This window comes from Bison bison, unplaced genomic scaffold (assembly GCF_000754665.1).
Source record: "Bison bison bison isolate TAMUID 2011002044 unplaced genomic scaffold, Bison_UMD1.0 scf7180017864471, whole genome shotgun sequence".
Taxonomy (NCBI): domain Eukaryota; kingdom Metazoa; phylum Chordata; class Mammalia; order Artiodactyla; family Bovidae; genus Bison; species Bison bison.
In genome coordinates this window covers 15,026,508-15,046,015 of record NW_011495032.1, presented here as the reverse complement: position 1 = coordinate 15,046,015, position 19,508 = coordinate 15,026,508, and the positions used below count along the sequence as shown (strand labels likewise).

The window sequence follows — 19,508 nt, the reverse complement described above, 5'->3', positions numbered from 1 at the left end:
TTAAGTGATTGAGAATGGACACTAATTGCCTGCGAGGCGCTGTCACGCAATGTTCTTCTAAATTCAGGGGACATAGGAGAGACAGAAAGATGAGGTTTAAAAGAAAAATAAAGGAGATGAGGGCTCTTGAAAGAAAGAGAAGGAAAAACATAAAGAAGAGAGAGGAAGGGAGGAAGGCAGGGAAGAAGGAAGGGAGGGAAGGAAGGAAGGAGCGGAGGAAGGGAAAGGAGGGTACGGGAAGAGAAGAGAGAAAAAATAAATCCTGAATCACAGAACAATCACACGGAATAGAAACACTGAATGATCACACAGTAAACTCATTGAAATCACTGTGCAACGACGACCCCGGTCATGAGAGGAAAATGCTCCTCTGCATCCTTGTCCCGGGAAACTCCGGGTCCCGTTCGTTACTAGAGACTAAAATGCCATTAGGCTAGAGTGTTGTCTAACTGCGTGAAGAATGCAGCAGACGAAAGGCGGATCTCACCACGCCGTTTGCCGGCGCTGGTTGGGGCCGGAGAATGAAAGGCGCAGAACCAGAGACTCGCCGAATGAGACCTCCTTGCCACCTCCAGGTCACTGGAGAGCCGGTAGAGACCCGCGTAAAGCTCCGAGGACCACTACCCGCGCCGCCGAAGGGAGCCGCTCTTCTCAGACGCCGCAACCCGCAGATGCGCCTGGCAGTCCGCCGTGGCTGATGCAGAGAGCAGCCTTTCCTTCCTCCTTCTGACCGCTTGTCCCAACCCATCCTGACCTCCGAAACACATTTGCCCTCACCTCCCAGGCAGCCACACAGACTCCCGGCTGGAGAAGAGTGTGCGGTGGGGAGAGGGCTTTCAAACCTCCAGCTCCTTGGGTAGACTCGGGGATTCAGGGGGCCAGGGAAGGGAGTAGAGAGAGAGAGAAGCGAGCTGGGAGAGCCTGGCTGGCTGGTTGAGGCAGCTTGGCGAACAGCCTTAGGTTCGCAGGCTTCTGTGGGAACGGCTGCTGCTTCCAGGCCAGCCGGAGCTGTTCTCACACCACCGCCTCTCACCCTCTCCTGCTTCCTGCTACTCCCTAGAGAAACGTCCGTGGGCTCTCCGCGGCGATATTCCCAGCCTGTATCCCGTCACAGCCAGGAGGCGCGCTCCTGTACGCTGGAGCGCCGGGCGCCAGCAGGACGCCCTCTCTTCGGTGCCCGCTTTCCCCTCTCCTGTCTGCTGCGACCGCTCCTCGGCCATCTCCACCCTCGCCAGCTCCAGCTCCGAGAGACGCCACCCAGCCGCGGCGGGCGCTAGAAGCCCGGGGTCACGCACGGAAGAGGAGCACTAGATCTGACCCAGCGCTCGGTAGGGGGCGTTCTGGGGCAGAGAGTGAAACAGCAGGTGGTATTTAAAGGTGAGGGAGTCGCCTGCCCTGCAGCCCGCAATTCTCACTCGAGCCATCCCCGCCTTGCCCCACTCGGGCCAGCGCCTGGTGAGCTAGCCCATCTGTGGCATCCGCCGTCGTCTCCTCCTAGCACCTCCTCGCCGACCCCTCCCTCCCGGGACCTGCATCCCGCTCAGCCAATCAACGCCCGACTGCCAGTTCCCACGTGATCCCGGGCGGGCTAAGGACCTGCTGCTTCCCAAACGCCAGAGGGATGCGGGCAGCAGAGCGCGAGAGGCGGCTGCTAGGCTGCAGGGCGCTTTGACTCTCCATCCACCCAGCCTCTTTGGGCTCCTCTGGTCTGCTCTCTTGACTTCGGTCTCCTCTTGCTGTCCTGGCTTGCCAGAGCCCTCTGCTTATGGCAGCAGCTTCCCGCGTCCCCGGCGCAGCTTTTCCGTGGACGACCCTCTCGCTCCCGGGGCTGAGCCGGGTCACTGGATGTTGCTGAAACTCTGGAGATCATGCGCGGGTTTGGTTACTGCTTCCCCGTCAGGTGCCACTGCCACCGCCGCCGCCTTTGCTGCCGCCGTCCGCGGGATGCTCAGTAGCCCGCTGCCTGACCCCCGCGATCTTGTATTCTCCCGAAGCCGTTTGCTGCTGCAGAGTTACGCGAACTAGTCATGGTGCTGTGGGAGTCCCCGCGGCAGTGCAGCAGCTGGACACTTTGTGAGGGCTTTTGCTGGCTGCTGCTGCTGCCGGTGATGCTGCTCATCGTAGCCCGCCCGGTAAAGCTCGCAGCTTTCCCTACCTCCTTAAGTGACTGCCAAACGCCCACCGGCTGGAACTGCTCTGGTAAGTCCGAAACCCCAGCCCCCGACCTCTTAGCCCCGCAGAGGAAACGCGCTGTTTCCGGCACAGACCAACCTACCCAAGTGCTTCTCCCCAGCTCCTCCGCTCCAGCGCTCCCAAACCGTGAGACCACCGACCTCCACCCAGAGGAGAACTGTTCCAGGCCGTTAAGGAAAGGGGAGGGGGTCCTGAGGGGGCGGTGCACAGGAAGTGCAGGTAAAGGAACCTTTGCATCCTTGCACTTAAATTAGCTGCGGAGATTTTAAGAAATAGTAAACGAGGTTTTGTGGATTCATTTAAAAGAGGACCAGTCCTTGAAGAAACATTAAATCAGAACCTTTTCTATCATTAAAGAAAGAAGTCTAGCTGAAACCAGAGAGAAACAACTTTAGGAGATAGAACGAGCGAGAAAGCAATAAATCAAACGGTGACTGCAGGGGAAACATTGATTACTAGCAAAAGTACCATGAGAGTGCACTTGTCTGGCATTCAAGACCGGGTCACACAAATTCTAGAGGATCTTGGGTTTCCAAGACATTCATTTTCTCTCTCTCAGCCCCTCTACCCCCCTCCCCCACTCGCATACACAGCGCCTTCTCTACTTGGCTGCAAAAGACGTTCTTTTTGCATCACCGAGATGCCTCCCTCTTGCCTCTCCTAGTTCCTAAATGGTCGAAGGAAGTTGAGACAAGAATCTTTCGTCCGTCTCCCAGGCCAGGGTGGGTATAACCAAGGCCCCACAGGCTCACCCATAGGCGGGCGGAGGGCGGAACCGACCCGAGTGGGCGCCGGCTCCTCCATTTCTGGGCAGGCTTCCTTGGAGTGCGTCGGGCGCTCTTCTTGCTTGCTTGGGTCCCTTCAGAGTCTGAATGCGAGAGCTTGGCAAGCTTGGTTCTGCTAAAGTCCCCTAATTAAATAGGAACCGAGGATAGGAGTTGCTGCACTGTTCGAGTAGCTTCGCCTTTCATCATGACAGCTCATAACTACCGGCGCGATTGTGGTGTTTTGGGCATTTTAAACTCCATTAGCATGCCTGGATATTGTCCCCTAGGTCTGGTCTGTTCTAGTTTTAGCCAGTGTGTATGTAATTTTTCATCTCCTGTATATATAATTCTGCCGAAGTTGAATCTAGCTCTGAATAAAGTGGCTTTTAGGGATGTATGCGAGCTGAAGTGTATGTAACTTTGGAGAAGAGAGAATGACCAACTGTAACTCATAGGATAAAAGAATATGCCATGCTGGGTAGTGACTGGTGTAAATTCCATGAGGAAAATTATTATACATCATGTGGCTTGTGCTTTATAAAGACAAGTTGAAATTTGTAACCCTGTTAGATTTGGGTCAATATATTGCCTTTGTTCTGTTTTGGGGAATTTCTAAATTTGGCATTTTCATAAAGCTAAACATGTTTTCTTTAACTTCCTCATGGCTCATGCATGCATCTATGTTATTTTGGAAAGACTAAGTCCCACTTTGCAGGTACCTAATCACTTTTTAGGTGCTTTACCATAGGAATATTAAGTAACCTGCCAAATCAATTATTTGAAATGTTGATAGATTTGTAACCCAACATGACTAGTTTGTTTCATCCCTAGCTATGGTACTGTTTTAGGAAATAACTAACTTAAATATGAAATTGGGGATGACAGTTAAGAAATTCATTATTACCAGATACCTAACAGGGATTTGCAGAAACTAAAGAAAATAAACTGGTTTTCCGGGCAGATTAGCAAGAACCTGTATCCCCTCTACCCCTGTTAACTTGGAGGTGATCAATCTTCGTTTGAGTCAGACAGACCATCAGAAAAAACACTGTGCCTGTTTATCTTTATTATTGGAGCTTTGTTTCCTCTTTGTCTGGAGAAATTCCAAATGGGTTGTTGCAGATCTTAAAGCAAAAGAATGATTAAAAATGGAAGAATAATGAAAGGACATTCTGAGACCATCACCAACTCTTTTCTAAAATGTGAAGTCTGAGGGTCATAAACTGTAGTCTACTTAATGAGAAAAAATAATGAAACTATGAAGCAATGTTAAATATTCACTTACCACTGCCAATATTAACCCAAACTAAAATAAAATAGCATCATCAAAAAAAAAAAAAAAGAATATTCAAATACAACTGACTAGAAAAGAATTGTGAAAGAGAAACTAGTATTAATCACTTAACTAGAATTTTTTGGGGGGGTTATCAGTAAAAAATGACCTTGTAGTACAGCTGTGGTTGTTGGAACTAAAATTTAGGGCAATTCTTTTAAAGCTTAAAGATATATCTTTTGTTGTTGTTCAAGTCTGTAACATTTAATGACTGGCATGTTCTTTTTAAATTTGAGGTTATGATGACAGAGAAAATGATCTCTTCCTCTGTGACACTAACACCTGTAAATTTGATGGTGAATGTTTAAGAATTGGAGACACTGTGACATGCGTCTGTCAGTTCAAGGTAAGAAATCTCATATTTGCATCTTCTAATTTACTAATGAAACTGCAAAGCAGAGATCTTCTTTTACAGCCCATCACTTGGCAATTTATAGCTATGCAAGCTAAGAGGAAAGCTGGCATCAAACAAAAGTACTGGCAAGAGAGCCAACTGATGTCAAAAAGACACAGCTTTTTGGAGAAATGTATGTGCTATAGTTATAAATGCCACTGGAGGTAGAAAGCTTCAGGTTGTCCTTTTGGTGTATCAACAGAAAAGTAGGTTTCTGTGCCCCTTCTAACATGCATACTATAAGTCAACGTAATAGCCAAAATCGTTGTTGGATTGGAAGTGCGGGTTTATACTTTTGTTCTGTTGATGGAGGCTATCTTCTTTGGATCATAGTGCTCTGTTTTAATGGTATTGGGTTTTATTATTTTGGCAATCTAGTTGAGTTTTTAAATGAACTCCTTATCAATGTGACTTCAGAACTACTGTGGTAGTTTGGAAATCATGACACTTATTAGTACTTGCCAACTTTTCATGGTTACCACATTCAATTACAATTCCTAGGAATCTGAAAGAATGCAAATAGACAAAAGTCATTTCATAAATGAGGAAAATGTGCTTTGCCTAATGTTAAAAGCATAAATAAAAATTAAAAGAGAGATTTCCCAGTGATGTTATCAAAACTGGATTATTAGTATTTTTTAAAGATAGAGCTCAATCTCATAATTATAGTCATCATCTAACAAATGCTTTCTACCATGTGAATGTTAAAACTTTTCTCTTTCAATATGTTTTTTATAATTCAAGTATTTATAGATGCTTACTGATATCTTAAAGTGTTATTGAACTACTTTTTATAATACACATGAAATCTAAGATAAGTTTCAATCAGAAAATATTCCCATTAAGGAAGCTATATACTGGGGATAGGGAAAACTTTTCCAAGGTTGTAAGTAAAATTTGAAAAAAAAAAATCAAAAAGGATATAAAACAAATCAAATATTAGAACTCAAATTCAAGTCTAAAATTTGTTATAGTTCAGTGGTCACTCAGTATCCACTCAGTATCCATAGGTCACTCAGTATCCATCACCACAACTACCAAAATCCGAGGATGCTCAAGTCCCTTATATAAAATTATGTATAATTTATATATAACTATGCACATCCTCATGTACACTTTGTCATCTCTAGATTATTTATTATATAATATATAGACAATGTAAACATTGTAAATACAAAGTTAGTACAAATTAGTTGCTGGTAAGTGGCATATTCAAGTTTTGCTGTTTAGAACTCTATGGAATGTTTTCTCTCAAATATTTTCGCTCTGAAGTTGATTGAATCTGTGGATGTTGAAGCCCCAGATTTGGAGGGCCAACTGTATGTAATATTTAGAATTGTTGATGAAATTTAAATATTTTAGATTAATATCACCTCCCAGTGATAGAAGGGAATTCACATTTAAATATGGTTTGAATGGCTTATAAATAAGCTAAAAACTTCTCGGACATTATTTTTTTCTTTCTAAGAAAATTAGTAAACAGCTGACACTTGTACAGTGCACCACCACCCGGTAGGTATGCCTTGCTGTGCCCATACTATAGTCTTTAAACCAGGCTAGAGTATTGGAAACATGCATGCATGTTTAATATTCATGCAATACCAATTTCTAAGGTCTCCAGCCATACTGAGCAATTTAATTATGTTCTCTCAGTGAACTACTTGAGAGATATGGAGCATAAGAACCCTGCAAGTCATACTTTCCCCAAGCGTTAACTGAGGGGAAAATAAGTTGGATAAGTTATTAATTAAAAGCCCACAGGATTTTGTCAATTTTTTTTCTTTTTAGTTTGTAATTCCCAGAAATATGTCTTATTTTCGTAACCAAGGGTAGACATAAGATGTGAACCCATGAACGATATAAAATGAACCAAGAAGAATGTTCCTCAAATGGAAAGCCATAAGTATAACAAGATTTCACCAAGAGGCAAAAAAAAAGGAGTTCATAAAATTAAAAGTGGATGCATGCTACTAAAAGAAAACGTATAATTTTCTTTTTAAAGAAATTGTGTTCAGTTTTCAGGTTGCACAAAGGGTTTTAGTAAAACTTTTGTCAACAAAGATATTTATGTTTTTTATGCATTTGGCTAGCCAGTTACATTTGTCATTAATTTAGATAATTGTTAAGTGGGATAAGTGGGATAGATTGCAGGGGACAGGGCTAGGGGAGTGAATGCAAGTTTGAATTAGAAACCAAAATGTAAATTTTCTTTTCCTAATGTCTGTAGCATTTTAAATTTACTACTAGATTACTGCTGCTATTAGTTTGTGCTTTGCAATAGTTGTCAGTCTGTCAGGTGAAAATAAACATTTCCCTAGTGGAAAATTTAGACTCTGCACGTACCAGGAATATAGAGTGGCTGAATTAAGTTCAAGATCAAAGAAAATGTACAAGTTGTGAAAAGAAAAATAGATATTTTAAGCTAGGAGTATCTTGACTCAGTATTTCCAATACTTTCAAATGAATTTGAGAATTTTTTTCTGTTTTGCTCAGTCTGATGAAAAAGGCAGATATCCTGAAAAATCCATTTTCCTATATACAGTTCTAGATCAGCTTAAGTCATCTACTCTATTTCTCCTGATTTCAGATACAAGTCCAAATTCTTCTATTCAAAATGGGATGCAAACTATGGTTTCTGGCTGAGAGATAAACTTCAAAGAGTATTGGGTATATGTGTGTGTAATCGATGTTTTCCAGTTTGAATTACTATTGGAACATTAAGGTGAACAAATATTTATCTTCACCTCTCTTAGATGATTTGTAATAATCATATTCTACCATGCAAACATGTTATCTCATTTATTTCTCATATCTGAGTGAGGTAATTATTTTTTCCTCCTTTTACAGATGAGATTAAGGCTCACAAATATAAATAACTTACAACTAAGTGGTGATCCTACAGCAAGAATCTATGTCCTTTGACACAACATCTAATTTTTTTCTAGGACATTATGTTGTTGTTTAGTCACTGTGCATGAGATTTTCCAGGCAACAATGCTGGAGTGGTTTGCCATTTCCTTCTCCAGGGGATCTTCCTGACCCAGGGATAGAACCTCTGTCTCCTGCATTGGCAGGCATTGGCAGGCATATTCTTTAGTGCTGAGCCATTAGGGAAGCCCATATGCAAATAAAAACAGTAATAAGAACAACAAAAGTGCCAATTTATTATACACAACTTGATATCAAAAATAGTACAACTAATTCTTAGATGATGATATGAGTTCCATAAATAGTATGCCATCTCATGCATCTTTCCTTGCTCTCTGCATACCAAATGGTATCCTGGTCATTCTGGTAAATAACCATGGGATGAAAATGTAGAGACAGTGGATGGACAAAAGGCTGGCTGGCTGGCTGGCTGGCTGGATGGATGAATGGATAAAAGAAGGAAGAGAGGAAGTAAAGAAGTCATAGATGCATCTATTCATAGATACTACTGATCATATCAATTAATATATAATGATCAATGATCACTTTATAATTTAAAAATATTGTGAAGCCTTATGTTTTACAAATATCATTTAATTTGATTGTTTTCATTTAACAAGTTACACCCTAGATCTGCAATAGTTCCAGTAACTAGAATTGTAGAACAAATTGCCCAGAACTTAGTGGCTCAAAACAATGAACATTTATTTTGCTCATGAATCTGCAGTTGGACAGGGTTTAATGGAAGCATCTCATCTCTGCTTCTCTTGGCATTAGCTGAGCAGGGGAGGGAACTCAAAGGCTTGGTTCTGTACTCCTCTCAGGACTCACTCATATATTGGACTGTTAACTGGGGACTTTGGTCCTTCTCCATATAGATCCCTCTGTTTGGATTAGTTTGGCCTTCCCCATAGTACAGTGGCTGGGTTTAAAGGGCAAGCGAGCATCCAGAGAGTGAGAAAGAGCCAGGTAGAGGCTACATCCTTTAATGACCTAGCCTCAGAAGTGATATGAGTCACTTTTACCATAGTCACAGGCCTGCCCACTTGTTTAAAATCATAAAATAGTTCCACATGAAAAAACGTAGTCACAGAGAAGTAAAAGTTACCTATGGAATGATCAAAGAATTGGGACATATGCAGGTTTTTTTATCTCTTGCTTTTTTGGAAGAGAAACGTGCCATATCCTAAACCATTATTCCTAAGCCTTTGACAAGTGGGAATATAACAGAATTCACTTAACATCTGTGGAGCGCCTTCTACATGCCAGACTAGGGAAGGTGCTGACAATATATAAAATACAAGTTATGCATAGCTCCTAGATGCTGAAATCTCAGTTAAAAGAAATTCTTATTAATCAAACAAGCAATAGATCATATGAAAAACTTCTCACATGAATTTTTTCTTCATTTGTAGCAAAACAAATTCCATATATTCTAGAGCATCAAGTCATTGAATTCACTGGTGTAACATGTTGCTGCTTTCTTAAGCAATGTGGAAATTTTGGAACAAAATCATTCACTGAAAAACACAAAGTTGGAAAATAAACTTAAGATTTTTAAAACATCTGAAGGAAAGCAGAATCACTTTTCCCCTGAGAGGAAGTTTGGACAACACATACATTTATGAGCTTAACCATCTGGGCTTGAGTCTTGTTTTTCTCTCCTACCAGCCAACAATGTGGCCTTTAGCACGTCACCTAACATCTGAATCTGTCCCTTCCTCTGAAACTGAGCAATATTCATGGTTACCACTAAAAAATATATATAGTTTCAAAATTAGGCATATTTTAATGTAGTAGTAAGCTCATTTTTATACTTAGGGTTAGCCTGTTTTCCTTTATTTTTCCACTTTTAGACATGCATGCCTTGGTGTCCATGTTAGATGGTAACTCTGCTAGTTAAAGTATATATCATGAAAGACAAATAATTTACATTTCTTTTTATAAATGAATATTCCAAAGCATTTTGAAACATGACTCAGTTAATCCTCCCAAATGCCCCAGTTAACCATTTCAAATGGGAGAACTGAGCTATAAACTTGTTAAATATTTTATTGCTGAGTGATATACACAAGGTCCTACACTCAGAAATGGGAGAATATGGGACGAGACTTCCACTTCTAAGCCTTAGTGATTTAGAGTATACTTCCTCCGTGTGTTATTCATTTTAATGAGTGCAAGTCATGTTACTAAGGGCCAAAAACAGCGGGCTGATAATCTACAGTTAAGCTCTTTTCAACTCCATACAAATCTCCCTTTTGGCTTGTGCATGGAACTTGGCAGCTCTGTTTTTAGCACTGTTCACATTTGGCTTACTCCATCCCTCAGAAGTGGCATATGAGCACTTTATCAGTTTATTTCGTATTTTAAGATGCATATCAGCATTGTGTACTAGCACTTGACAGAGATAATAAATACTTCCTACCCCTCACTCCCCATCTACTGACTATATCTGAATAATCTACAGAAGTAGATGAAAAAGATAAATAGAGAAATTCTAGGGATTACAAAGAAGAAAATGTGGATCCAGATCATCTACACACAAAATATTGTAACCAGGGTTGGAGATGAAGATTAAAAGGTAACCCAGAACAAGAATGCTAGGACACAAGCATGAGGAACTAACTAGCCCAGCCATTTGCAGTAATTATGACTCTCATCTGCCTACTGAAAGGGTCAGCAAGTCTACTGACTATGTTACCAACTGTTCACTTTTTCTGGTCTGTCTTCCATGTTCTCAGTAGTCTTAGTGGGTCCTCGTAGATCCTCCCTACATTGTCCTGATCCTGAACACAGCCCATTTATCAAACACTGGTCCATCCACCTGCCTCCCTGGTCACAGTTCTGACATCAGCACCACGCACATGTATTTGATGTCAGTGCTGTTTATTGGAAAACTTAACTCTTTACTGACATTTTTTAATTGCCTTTTTTTTCCAGTAGGGATAAAAATGTTCAGTTTTATGGTGGGTCAATTTTCAGGTGTATGTATATTTGGAAAGTGAGTTGCCTATTGAATTAAAATCCTCATGAGTGAAAAGTTCCTATCAAAATGTTTTCAAATATAATAATGTAGATAGCCTGAGTCAATGAGCCATATTATGTAACTATGGAAAGGAATAGAAACTTCCAGAATAACTAGACAAGAAACTAGAAATAAAGATTTAAAAAATATGTCATATTTAAAATATTTCAATCTAATCATATTTAAATAATTTTTAAATAGATATAATTTGGTGTCTATATTACCTTGTTAGCAGTTATGGTGACTATGTGTCATACAATTTGAATATACTATTCGGAGAATACTACGTAACTATTAGTGAAAAATTGTATTTAAGTTTTTCAATAACAGATGCAAAGTCAGACTCAAAAAATTTTCATTTCAGAGAACATTGTGTTATATCATTTAAAAAATGGTTTGAATCTATTATTACATAATGGCAAAGGGTAAGAGCTAAATGGTTGATTAGAAAAGGAAGTACAGATATATTAGGAAAATAGAGTGAGAAAATGAACCTCAGGTTTATCATCAGATTTTAAAAATTTTTTTTTACTTTACAATATTGTATTGGTTTTGCCATACATCAACATGCATCCACCATGGGTGTACATGTGTTCCCCATCCTGAGCCCCCCTCCCACCTCCCTCCCCATACCATCCCTCTGGGTCATCCCAGTGCACCAGCCCCAAGCATCCTGTATCCTGCATCGAACCTGGACTGGCGATTCATTTCTTATATGACATTATACATGTTTTAATGCCATTCTCCCAAATCAACCCCCCTCCCTCTACTGCAGAGTCCAAAAGACTGTTCTACACATCTGTGTCTCTTTTGCTGTCTCGCATACAGGGTTGTCGTTACCATCCTTCTAAATTCCATATATATGCGTTAGTATACTGTATTGGTGTTTTTATTTCTGGCTTACTTCACTCTGTAAAATAGGCTCCAGTTTCATCCACCTCTTTAGAACTGATTCAAATGTATTCTTTTTAACGGCTGAGTAATACTCCATTGTGTATATGTACCACAGCATTCTTATCCATTCTGCTGATGGACATCTAGGTTGCTTCCATGTCCTGGCTATTATAAACAGTGCTGCGATGAACATTGAGGTACACGTGTCTCTTTCAATTCTGGTTTCCTCGGTGTGTATGCCCAGCAGTGGGATTGCTGGGTCATATGGCAGTTCTATTTCCAGTTTTTTAAGGAATCTCCACACTGTTCTCCATAGTGGCTCTACTAGTTTGCATTCCCACCAACAGTGTAAGAGGGTTCCCTTTTCTCCACACCCTCTCCAGCATTTATTGCTTGTAGACTTTTGGATAGCAGCCATTCTGACTGGCGTGAAATGGTACCTCATTGTGGTTTTGATTTGCATTTCTCTGATAATGAGTGATGTCGAGCATCTTTTCATGTGTTTGTTAGCCATCTGTATATCATCAGATTATAACCGTGTTTAAAATTTGTTCTTTTGATTAAAATCCTTGAGTTGAATTTAACTTTTGAGAGATTTTTAGAAATATTATTATAAAGATGAAAACCCTAGCCATTTCGCTAAATCATTGGTTTACTTCATATGTTATGAATTAGCAGATCAAAAATCCAAGTATTTTAATAAGAACTAGAAAACAGAAAAGCATTTTCACATGCATGTATATACATGATTTGCCTTACTGTACTTAATTTCTGGCATGGGTAGGTATTTATAAATAATTGTCCTGATCATTACATTTGTTATAGTTAAACAATGTAGCCCATCAGTAGTAGTAATCATGAGATAATCATATCACTGGTGTAATTAGCAGGTATAGAACACAGCCAAGTATCTCTAAGGCCTTAGAGTGTGATTGTGCTGTAATGAGTATACCCTGTAGATTGCCTGATTTCCATTATAAAATGTGCACGTTTTTGGAAGGAAATTGTTTTAAAATGAACTTTTCATTTTATGAAATATACATTAATACTCAGACTTTTGAATAGTCAATCAAGTTAACATATGGTTCAGTAGTTGACTTTTTTTCTGTATTACATAGTCTGTTGTTTCTTTCTATACTGTATCTCTGTCAATATCCAATGATATAAAGATATATGAAACTTTAATTAGGAATTCAGATGTCTTATCCAAATATTTAAGAATTTGTAAAGATTCAAATTCAACAGAGGAACAACATACTAAAGAGTAACTGAGTTCTTTGGCATTTCAGCTATATACTTCTGCTCCAAAAACAGATAGACACTATTTTTGAATAGCTAGAATGTCATAACATGTTCTTATTTTTTCTACCAAGCCAGATGGGTATCAGAAAAAAAAAGTAAATAATATTGATACTTTTGTTGTTATATCTTTTTATTATTTCTTGTCCTATCACTTTCTTGGATTTTCCTGATTTAGCAGCTGATTTTCCCCCATCTGAATCAGATGACCATTTGGCTTACTGGACATTGCTTTTGTATATCTTTGACTGATATTCTTACAAGGTCAAAGACTTGCTGGATACAATGGGGATCACTGAAAATGAAGACAAGTGCTATCTTTCGTAAATGATGGTTTCTGTTCGAGATGTCAGAGGCACATAAACTCCAGTACTAACCACAGGCTTACCTCTGTGTCCTCCCCAGTGCAACAGTGACTATGTGCCTGTGTGTGGTTCCAATGGGGAGAGCTATCAGAATGAGTGTTATCTGCGGCAGGCTGCGTGCAAACAGCAGAGTGAGATACTGGTGGTGTCTGAAGGATCCTGTGCCACAGGTATGTATGTGATCCTGATGACGCCTGAAAACCTTTGGAATGGATTCTGAATCCAAAACCATGTCTTGCTTTTCCTGTTGTGTCCTGTTTATTATTATCCAGATAAATAATTCAGACTATATATTGGCTAGGCAAGCCTCTTATACTTTTGTATCAAGCATGCATTATTCCTGTTCTATGTCTCTTTACATTTCAAGTTATTTCTGGAAGAAAGATAAATCTACCATAAGGATGCTGGTAGATTTTAATACATCTATTATTTAATGAAGTACAGACATTGAATAACAATTAGAAATCTAGATTGACTGCTCAGCTGCCAAATATATAGAAAGTAATCTATGCAGGAATAAATTTTGTTTGTTTGATTGTTTATAACAATAGGATTGTTTGCTGGAGGACAGGCAGTTTGCAGATTTGGATTTGAAGGTTAAGATGTGCCTAATCTTAGCAGCTCTACAAAATGCTGTTCTTAACACTGAGCAGATTACATTGAAGAATATATTGGGGATGAACATGACTTCTAAAGACAGCTGTCCTTTCTAGAACCACTAGTGAGCCTGGGATCCCACAAAACTTTTTAGTCATACTGTACCAAGAATGCTCTAAAGCAAGTAAGGACAAAGAGCACCTTCTTGTGCTCTTTAGTTTTTCAGGTTTTCCTTCTGCGTACAATGGTTATTAGAGCTGAATAGTATTACAAGAAGAGAGAAAAAACAAGAAGAAAAAAGCCCAACTTGATAAACCAGTGCTATAAAATGAAGCTGAATTTTCAGGTTAGGCTTGACATTAAAATCACATATATTAAAGAAACTTTAGTATCCTTTGAAATTTATTCCTAATGGCAAATAAGCATCTTTCTGTGAGTCATAATTTCAGAGGAATTTGATGATACAAGCATATTTAAGGAAAATAATAATTATATATTATTATTCATTAAAATGATATATCTGTTTTTCTTCAAAAAAGGAAATATAGAATAATGTCAAGAAAGGTCTATTTTATTGAAAAGTCCCTCTTAGATAACACTATGAAATTATATTAAAAATTATGTGTATGGTGGCTGGAGCAGAGTGGTATGAGCAAAGAAACAGTCTCATATTCTTTAAAAAAAGATTATCTTAGGCCTATTGATTGTTAGTAGTTGATAATACTGTTCCAGTTTGCACTGGAACTACCAAAGTTTCTAAGAATTAGCAGAAAAGAAAGGTATCTTTCCTTGTGAACAATGACATAGGCTCTTGGGTTCTGGTTTTTAAGTAGTTTTTTCTATTTGATTCTTTGTCTGACAATGTGGATGTCCTTCCTGCAAGGGTGAGTGAGAGGCAAGTTGGATTGGTGCACCATTTTCTTGTTTTCTGGGGCTAACAGATCATTGCCACTTGGACCATCTTTCTCAGTAGGAAAAGAGGAGGACCACCATGTTACTCCTAGAGTAAGCATGGGAAAAATAGAAAGACAAGGAGCAAACTAATTATAAAAAATCAATCCATCATAGCTACTGAAAAATGACACTTTAGGACAAATGGAATAGGAAAAAAGGAACTTCTTACTCTCAGAACCAGGAATATGTAGGCAAATGCTAGAGTACTAAGGAACGGATTTACTCATTCAAAATCATGTAGGATATCTGTCCGTCTGTGACAATAAGCAATGAAGATCAGTGGGTAGTCATAATAAGCAATCATGGAGTTATGGTTTGGTTAACAATGTTGGGTAGAAAAATCTCTGTTGCTTACTTGCCAACCTCCAGGTTTTTGTCAGCACATGCAATCACGTTCTTTTGATTCATTCATTTATTCAGTTCTAGTCCCTAATTTATTTGGTTATACTATGAAAATACTTAACCAAGTAGAACATTTAATCACAATTGAGTAACCCATCCCTAGCTTATTCACAGACTTAAATTTCTACAGGATTTAATTAGTAAGTTGGTCTTGCTGAATGCATCTTCCATTGATGTGTAAATATAAGAGTTTTGATCTGAATAATGATGGAGGGACCAAAGTAATTTTGATTAACCAGGTCTGACTAAATAAATTGGAGTTCTGACTTTTGATCTAAAAGAGATTCTTATTTTCTTCATAGATTTTGCATCGTTTGACATTGAATGGATATGGCAAGTTGTGGTTTCTAAGAATAAAAGGCAGTAGAATATTTATATTGATACTAAAATATAAAAATATAAACATAAAACATATTAAAAATAACTTTATATTTATTACATTACGTTGAATTTACAAATCATTTTTTATCTGGAAAATGGTTTCCTATTGAGCAGTCTGCTCAATAGCCTCACTGTCAGTTTCTCTTTTTTGCCTTATAAGAAATGTTTTGACTAAGAGTATAGATTCAGGTCCAATAACATGGCTTCTTTTCTTAGGTTTCTCTTTCACTAATAAGGCTTTAGTAGGCTACTTGTCTCTGATTTGCCAAGATGAATCATTTTATAGCAAAGAACCATTAAAGCTTCCCATCATGATTTTATAATGATGCCTTGACTTGTCATTGTTATTGTTCACTTGCTGAGTTGTGTCTAATTCCTTGTGACCCCATGGACTGCAGCACTCTGGGCTTCCCTGTCCTTCACTATCTCCCAGAGTCTGCTCAGACTCAGTGTCCATTGAGTCAGTGATGCCATAGAACCATCTCATCCTCTGTCAATCCCCTTCTCTTCCTTACCCTCAATCTTTCCCAGCATTAGAGTCTTTTCCAGTGAATTAGCCCTTCACATCAGGTGGCCAAAGTATTGGAGCTTGAACTTTAACATCAGTCCTGCCAATGAATATTCAGGACTGATTTCCTTTAGGATTGACTGGTTGGATCTTCTTGCTATCCACGTGACTCTCAAGAGTCCTCTCCAGCATCACAGGTTGAAAGCATCAGTTCTTTGGCACTCAGCTTGCTTTATGGTCCAACTCTCACTTCTGTAAATGACTACTGGAAAAGTCATAACTTTGACTATATGAACTTTTGTTGGCAGAGTGATGTTTCTGCTTTTTAATACACTGTCTAGGTTTGTCATAGCTTTTCTTCCAAGCAGCAAGTGTCTTTTAATTTTGTGGATGCAGTCACCATATACAGTGAATTTGGAGCCCAAGAAAATAAAGTCTGTCACTGTTTCCATTGTTTCCCCATCTATTTGTCATGAAGTGATGTGATTGGGTGCCATGATCTTAATTTTTTTTGTTTAAATGTTGAGTTTTAAGCCCGCTTTTTCACTCTCCTCTTATACTGTCATGAAGAGGCTCTTTAGTTCCTCTTCACTTTCTGCCATTAGAGTGGTATCATGTGTTTATCTGAGGTTATTGATATTTCTCCCAGCAATCTTGGTTCCAGCTTGTGAGTCATCTAACCTGGCATGTCACATGATACACTTTGCATAGACGTTAAATAAGTGAAGTGACAATATACAGCTTTGACATACTCCTTTCCCAATTTGGAATCAGTTTATTGTTCCATGTCCAGTTTTAGCTGTTGCTTTTGACCTGCATACAAGTTTTGCAGGAGGCAAGTAAGTGGGCTGGTATTCCCATCTATTGAAGAATATTTTAGTTTGTTGTGATCCACATAGTCAAAGGCTTTAGTGTAGTCTATGAAGCAGAAGTAGATGTTTTTTCTGGAATCCCTTTGCTTTTTCTGTGATCCAGCAGATGTTGGCAATTTGACCTCTGGTTCCTCTGCCTTTTCTAAAACCAGCTTGAACATCTGGAAGTTCTTGTTTTACGTACTGCTGGAGCCTAACTTGAAGGATTTTGAGCATTATTTTGCTAGCATGTGAAATGAATGCAATTACATGGTAGTTTGAGCATTATTTGGAATTGCCTTTCTTTGGGGTTAGATTGAAAACTGACCTGTTCCAGTCCTCTGGCCATTGATGAGTTTTGCAAATTTACTGACATATTGAATGCAGCACTCTAACAGCATCATCTTTTAGGATTTGAAGTAGCTCAGCTGGAATTCCATCACCTTCACTAGCTTTGTTTGTAGTAATGTTTCCTAAGGCTCACTTGACTTAACTTAAGGCCATGACTTAAGTGACCTTTTTTTTTTTTCAGTCTATTCCTCTATCTTCACTACCTACTTAATTTGGCTCAAATCAAACACAAATGTTCTTAAGGATCATGCCCCTTGAATTTTTAGAAACATACGTGGGTAATACAAGCCAAAATACTACTGCCATTTTTCTTGATTTTCTCCAGCTATATGTATTTAATAGAAAACATATAGATGACTAGGCAAGATGTTCACTCAAATTTTTTATTATTATGTTCCAGACACAGTGATAAGCATTTAAAATGTGCCATTGTGCAGTTATCCTCAAAGTAGTCTAGTAGGATAGACATTACCCATTGATTAGAGGACCAATAAGCTTAGAATGGTTGAATAATATTCCTAATGTTATCCAATGAGTATGTTTGGAGTTTGGAATCCATCAGCTTTTATTCATTTCCTCTTAGGTGTATATATATGTAGGGAGCTGAATAAGACATGGTTCTTGATTTAAAGATGTTTACACTCTTAGTGGAAAAGAATAAGAAGCTATATACATACAACTAAAACAAAGGTAGACTGTATAAATGCTACAATAATACAACCTGTTATTAACTTCTGATGATTTTATAAGTAATTTTATAACTTAAGCTTTCAAATTAATTCAAATAAAGTCAGTTAAAATTCTAGCTGTGAAAAGATACAAAAAGTAGACTTTAGCAACTTTGACCATTCAAGCACTGTCCTGTCCAAAAGTGATTGCTCTGTGTCTTAGGACTCAGTTCAGTTGACAGGACTATTTTCCTGCTATTGAGATGAATGCATCAGCCTTTTTTCCTCTATTCTCTTAAACCAGTCAAATTGAATAATTAGCATCCTTATTTGAGTCTACATTTACCAAGATGGTTTTAATTATGAAATTTTTTTACCAATTAACTTGCCTTTAAGGGAAGGATCAGATCAGATCAGATCAGTCGCTCAGTCGTGTCCAACTCTTTGCGACCCCATGAATCGCAGCACGCCAGGCCTCCCTGTCCATCACCAACTCCCAGAGTTCACTGAGACTCATGTCCATGGAGTCAGTGATGCCATCCAGCCATTTCGTCCTCTGTCGTCCCCTTCTCCTCCTGCCCCCAATCCCTCCCAGCATCAGAGTCTTTTCCAATGAGTCAGCTCTTCGCATGAGGTGACCAAAGGGAAGGATAGGCTGACCCAAAGACTTTCTCCTTAGTCATGTAAGCAGTTAATGACGTGAGGCTTTGATTTAATAAAATATTAACTCTTATGGATATGTTAGTCTGGGTATCCACCAAGGCTGACAATTCAAAACAGCTGCTCCTTCATGACAGTGCTAATGTCTAACATAATGACAAGGAGAATTATTGGCAAGGCATTCATTCTTCCCTGTGTCAGTCTTCTATAGATTTTCATACATCATGCCTCTATGAGTGCTTTTCAATAAAGTGTCATTGAGGCAAGCAAGTAGAGGTAGTATTTTATTTTAATTGGTCTAAAACAACAAACACAAATTCATAAACATGGCATTTGATATGGCTCTTGAAATCTGGCTGAGAATTCAGTGTAAAATGAAGGCCAGTAAGACAAAGAATATCAGTATTAGTATACCAATATTAGTCTTATTTCCCATTATTAACATTAAAAATACATAGCCAAATGTATTTAGAATGGAAGGAAGTAGGGGGAGGCAGAAGGAAGGTGATGTCTCCACTTAACAGGTAGAAGCAAATGGAGACTCAATGGTTTTGACTCCAACTGAAGGCAATGGCACCCCACTCCAGTACTGCTGCCTGGAAAATCCCATGGATGGAGGAGCCTGGTAGGCTGCAGTCCATGGGTTCACTGAGGGTCGCACACGACTGAGCGACTTCACTTTCACTTTTCACTTTCATGCATTGGAGAAGGAAATGGCACCCCACTCCAGTCCTGCCTGGAGAATCCCAGGGGTGGGGGAGCCTGGTGGGCTGCCATCTATGGGGTCACACAGAGTCAGACATGACTGAAGTGACTTAGCAGCAGCAACCAGTCCATCCTAAAGGAGATCAGTCCTGGGTGTTCATTGTAAGGACTGATGCTGAAGCTGAAACTCCAGTACTTTGGCCACCTCATGCAACGAGTTGACTCATTGGAAA

General features: G+C 39.3%; 1 protein-coding gene across 1 annotated transcript in view; it reads left to right on the top strand.

Annotated features, from left to right (window-relative positions):
* The first annotated feature begins 1,598 nt into the window (after positions 1 to 1,598).
* The window catches only part of TMEFF2 (transmembrane protein with EGF-like and two follistatin-like domains 2), a 280,288-nt gene continuing 262,378 nt past the window's right edge, over positions 1,599 to 19,508 (top strand). The window contains exons 1-3 of the mRNA XM_010860853.1: positions 1,599 to 2,199; positions 4,530 to 4,639; positions 13,239 to 13,368. Coding sequence (XP_010859155.1) covers positions 2,028 to 2,199; positions 4,530 to 4,639; positions 13,239 to 13,368 — 412 coding nt within the window. The 5' untranslated portion in view covers positions 1,599 to 2,027. The remainder of the gene's footprint in view (positions 2,200 to 4,529; positions 4,640 to 13,238; positions 13,369 to 19,508) is intronic.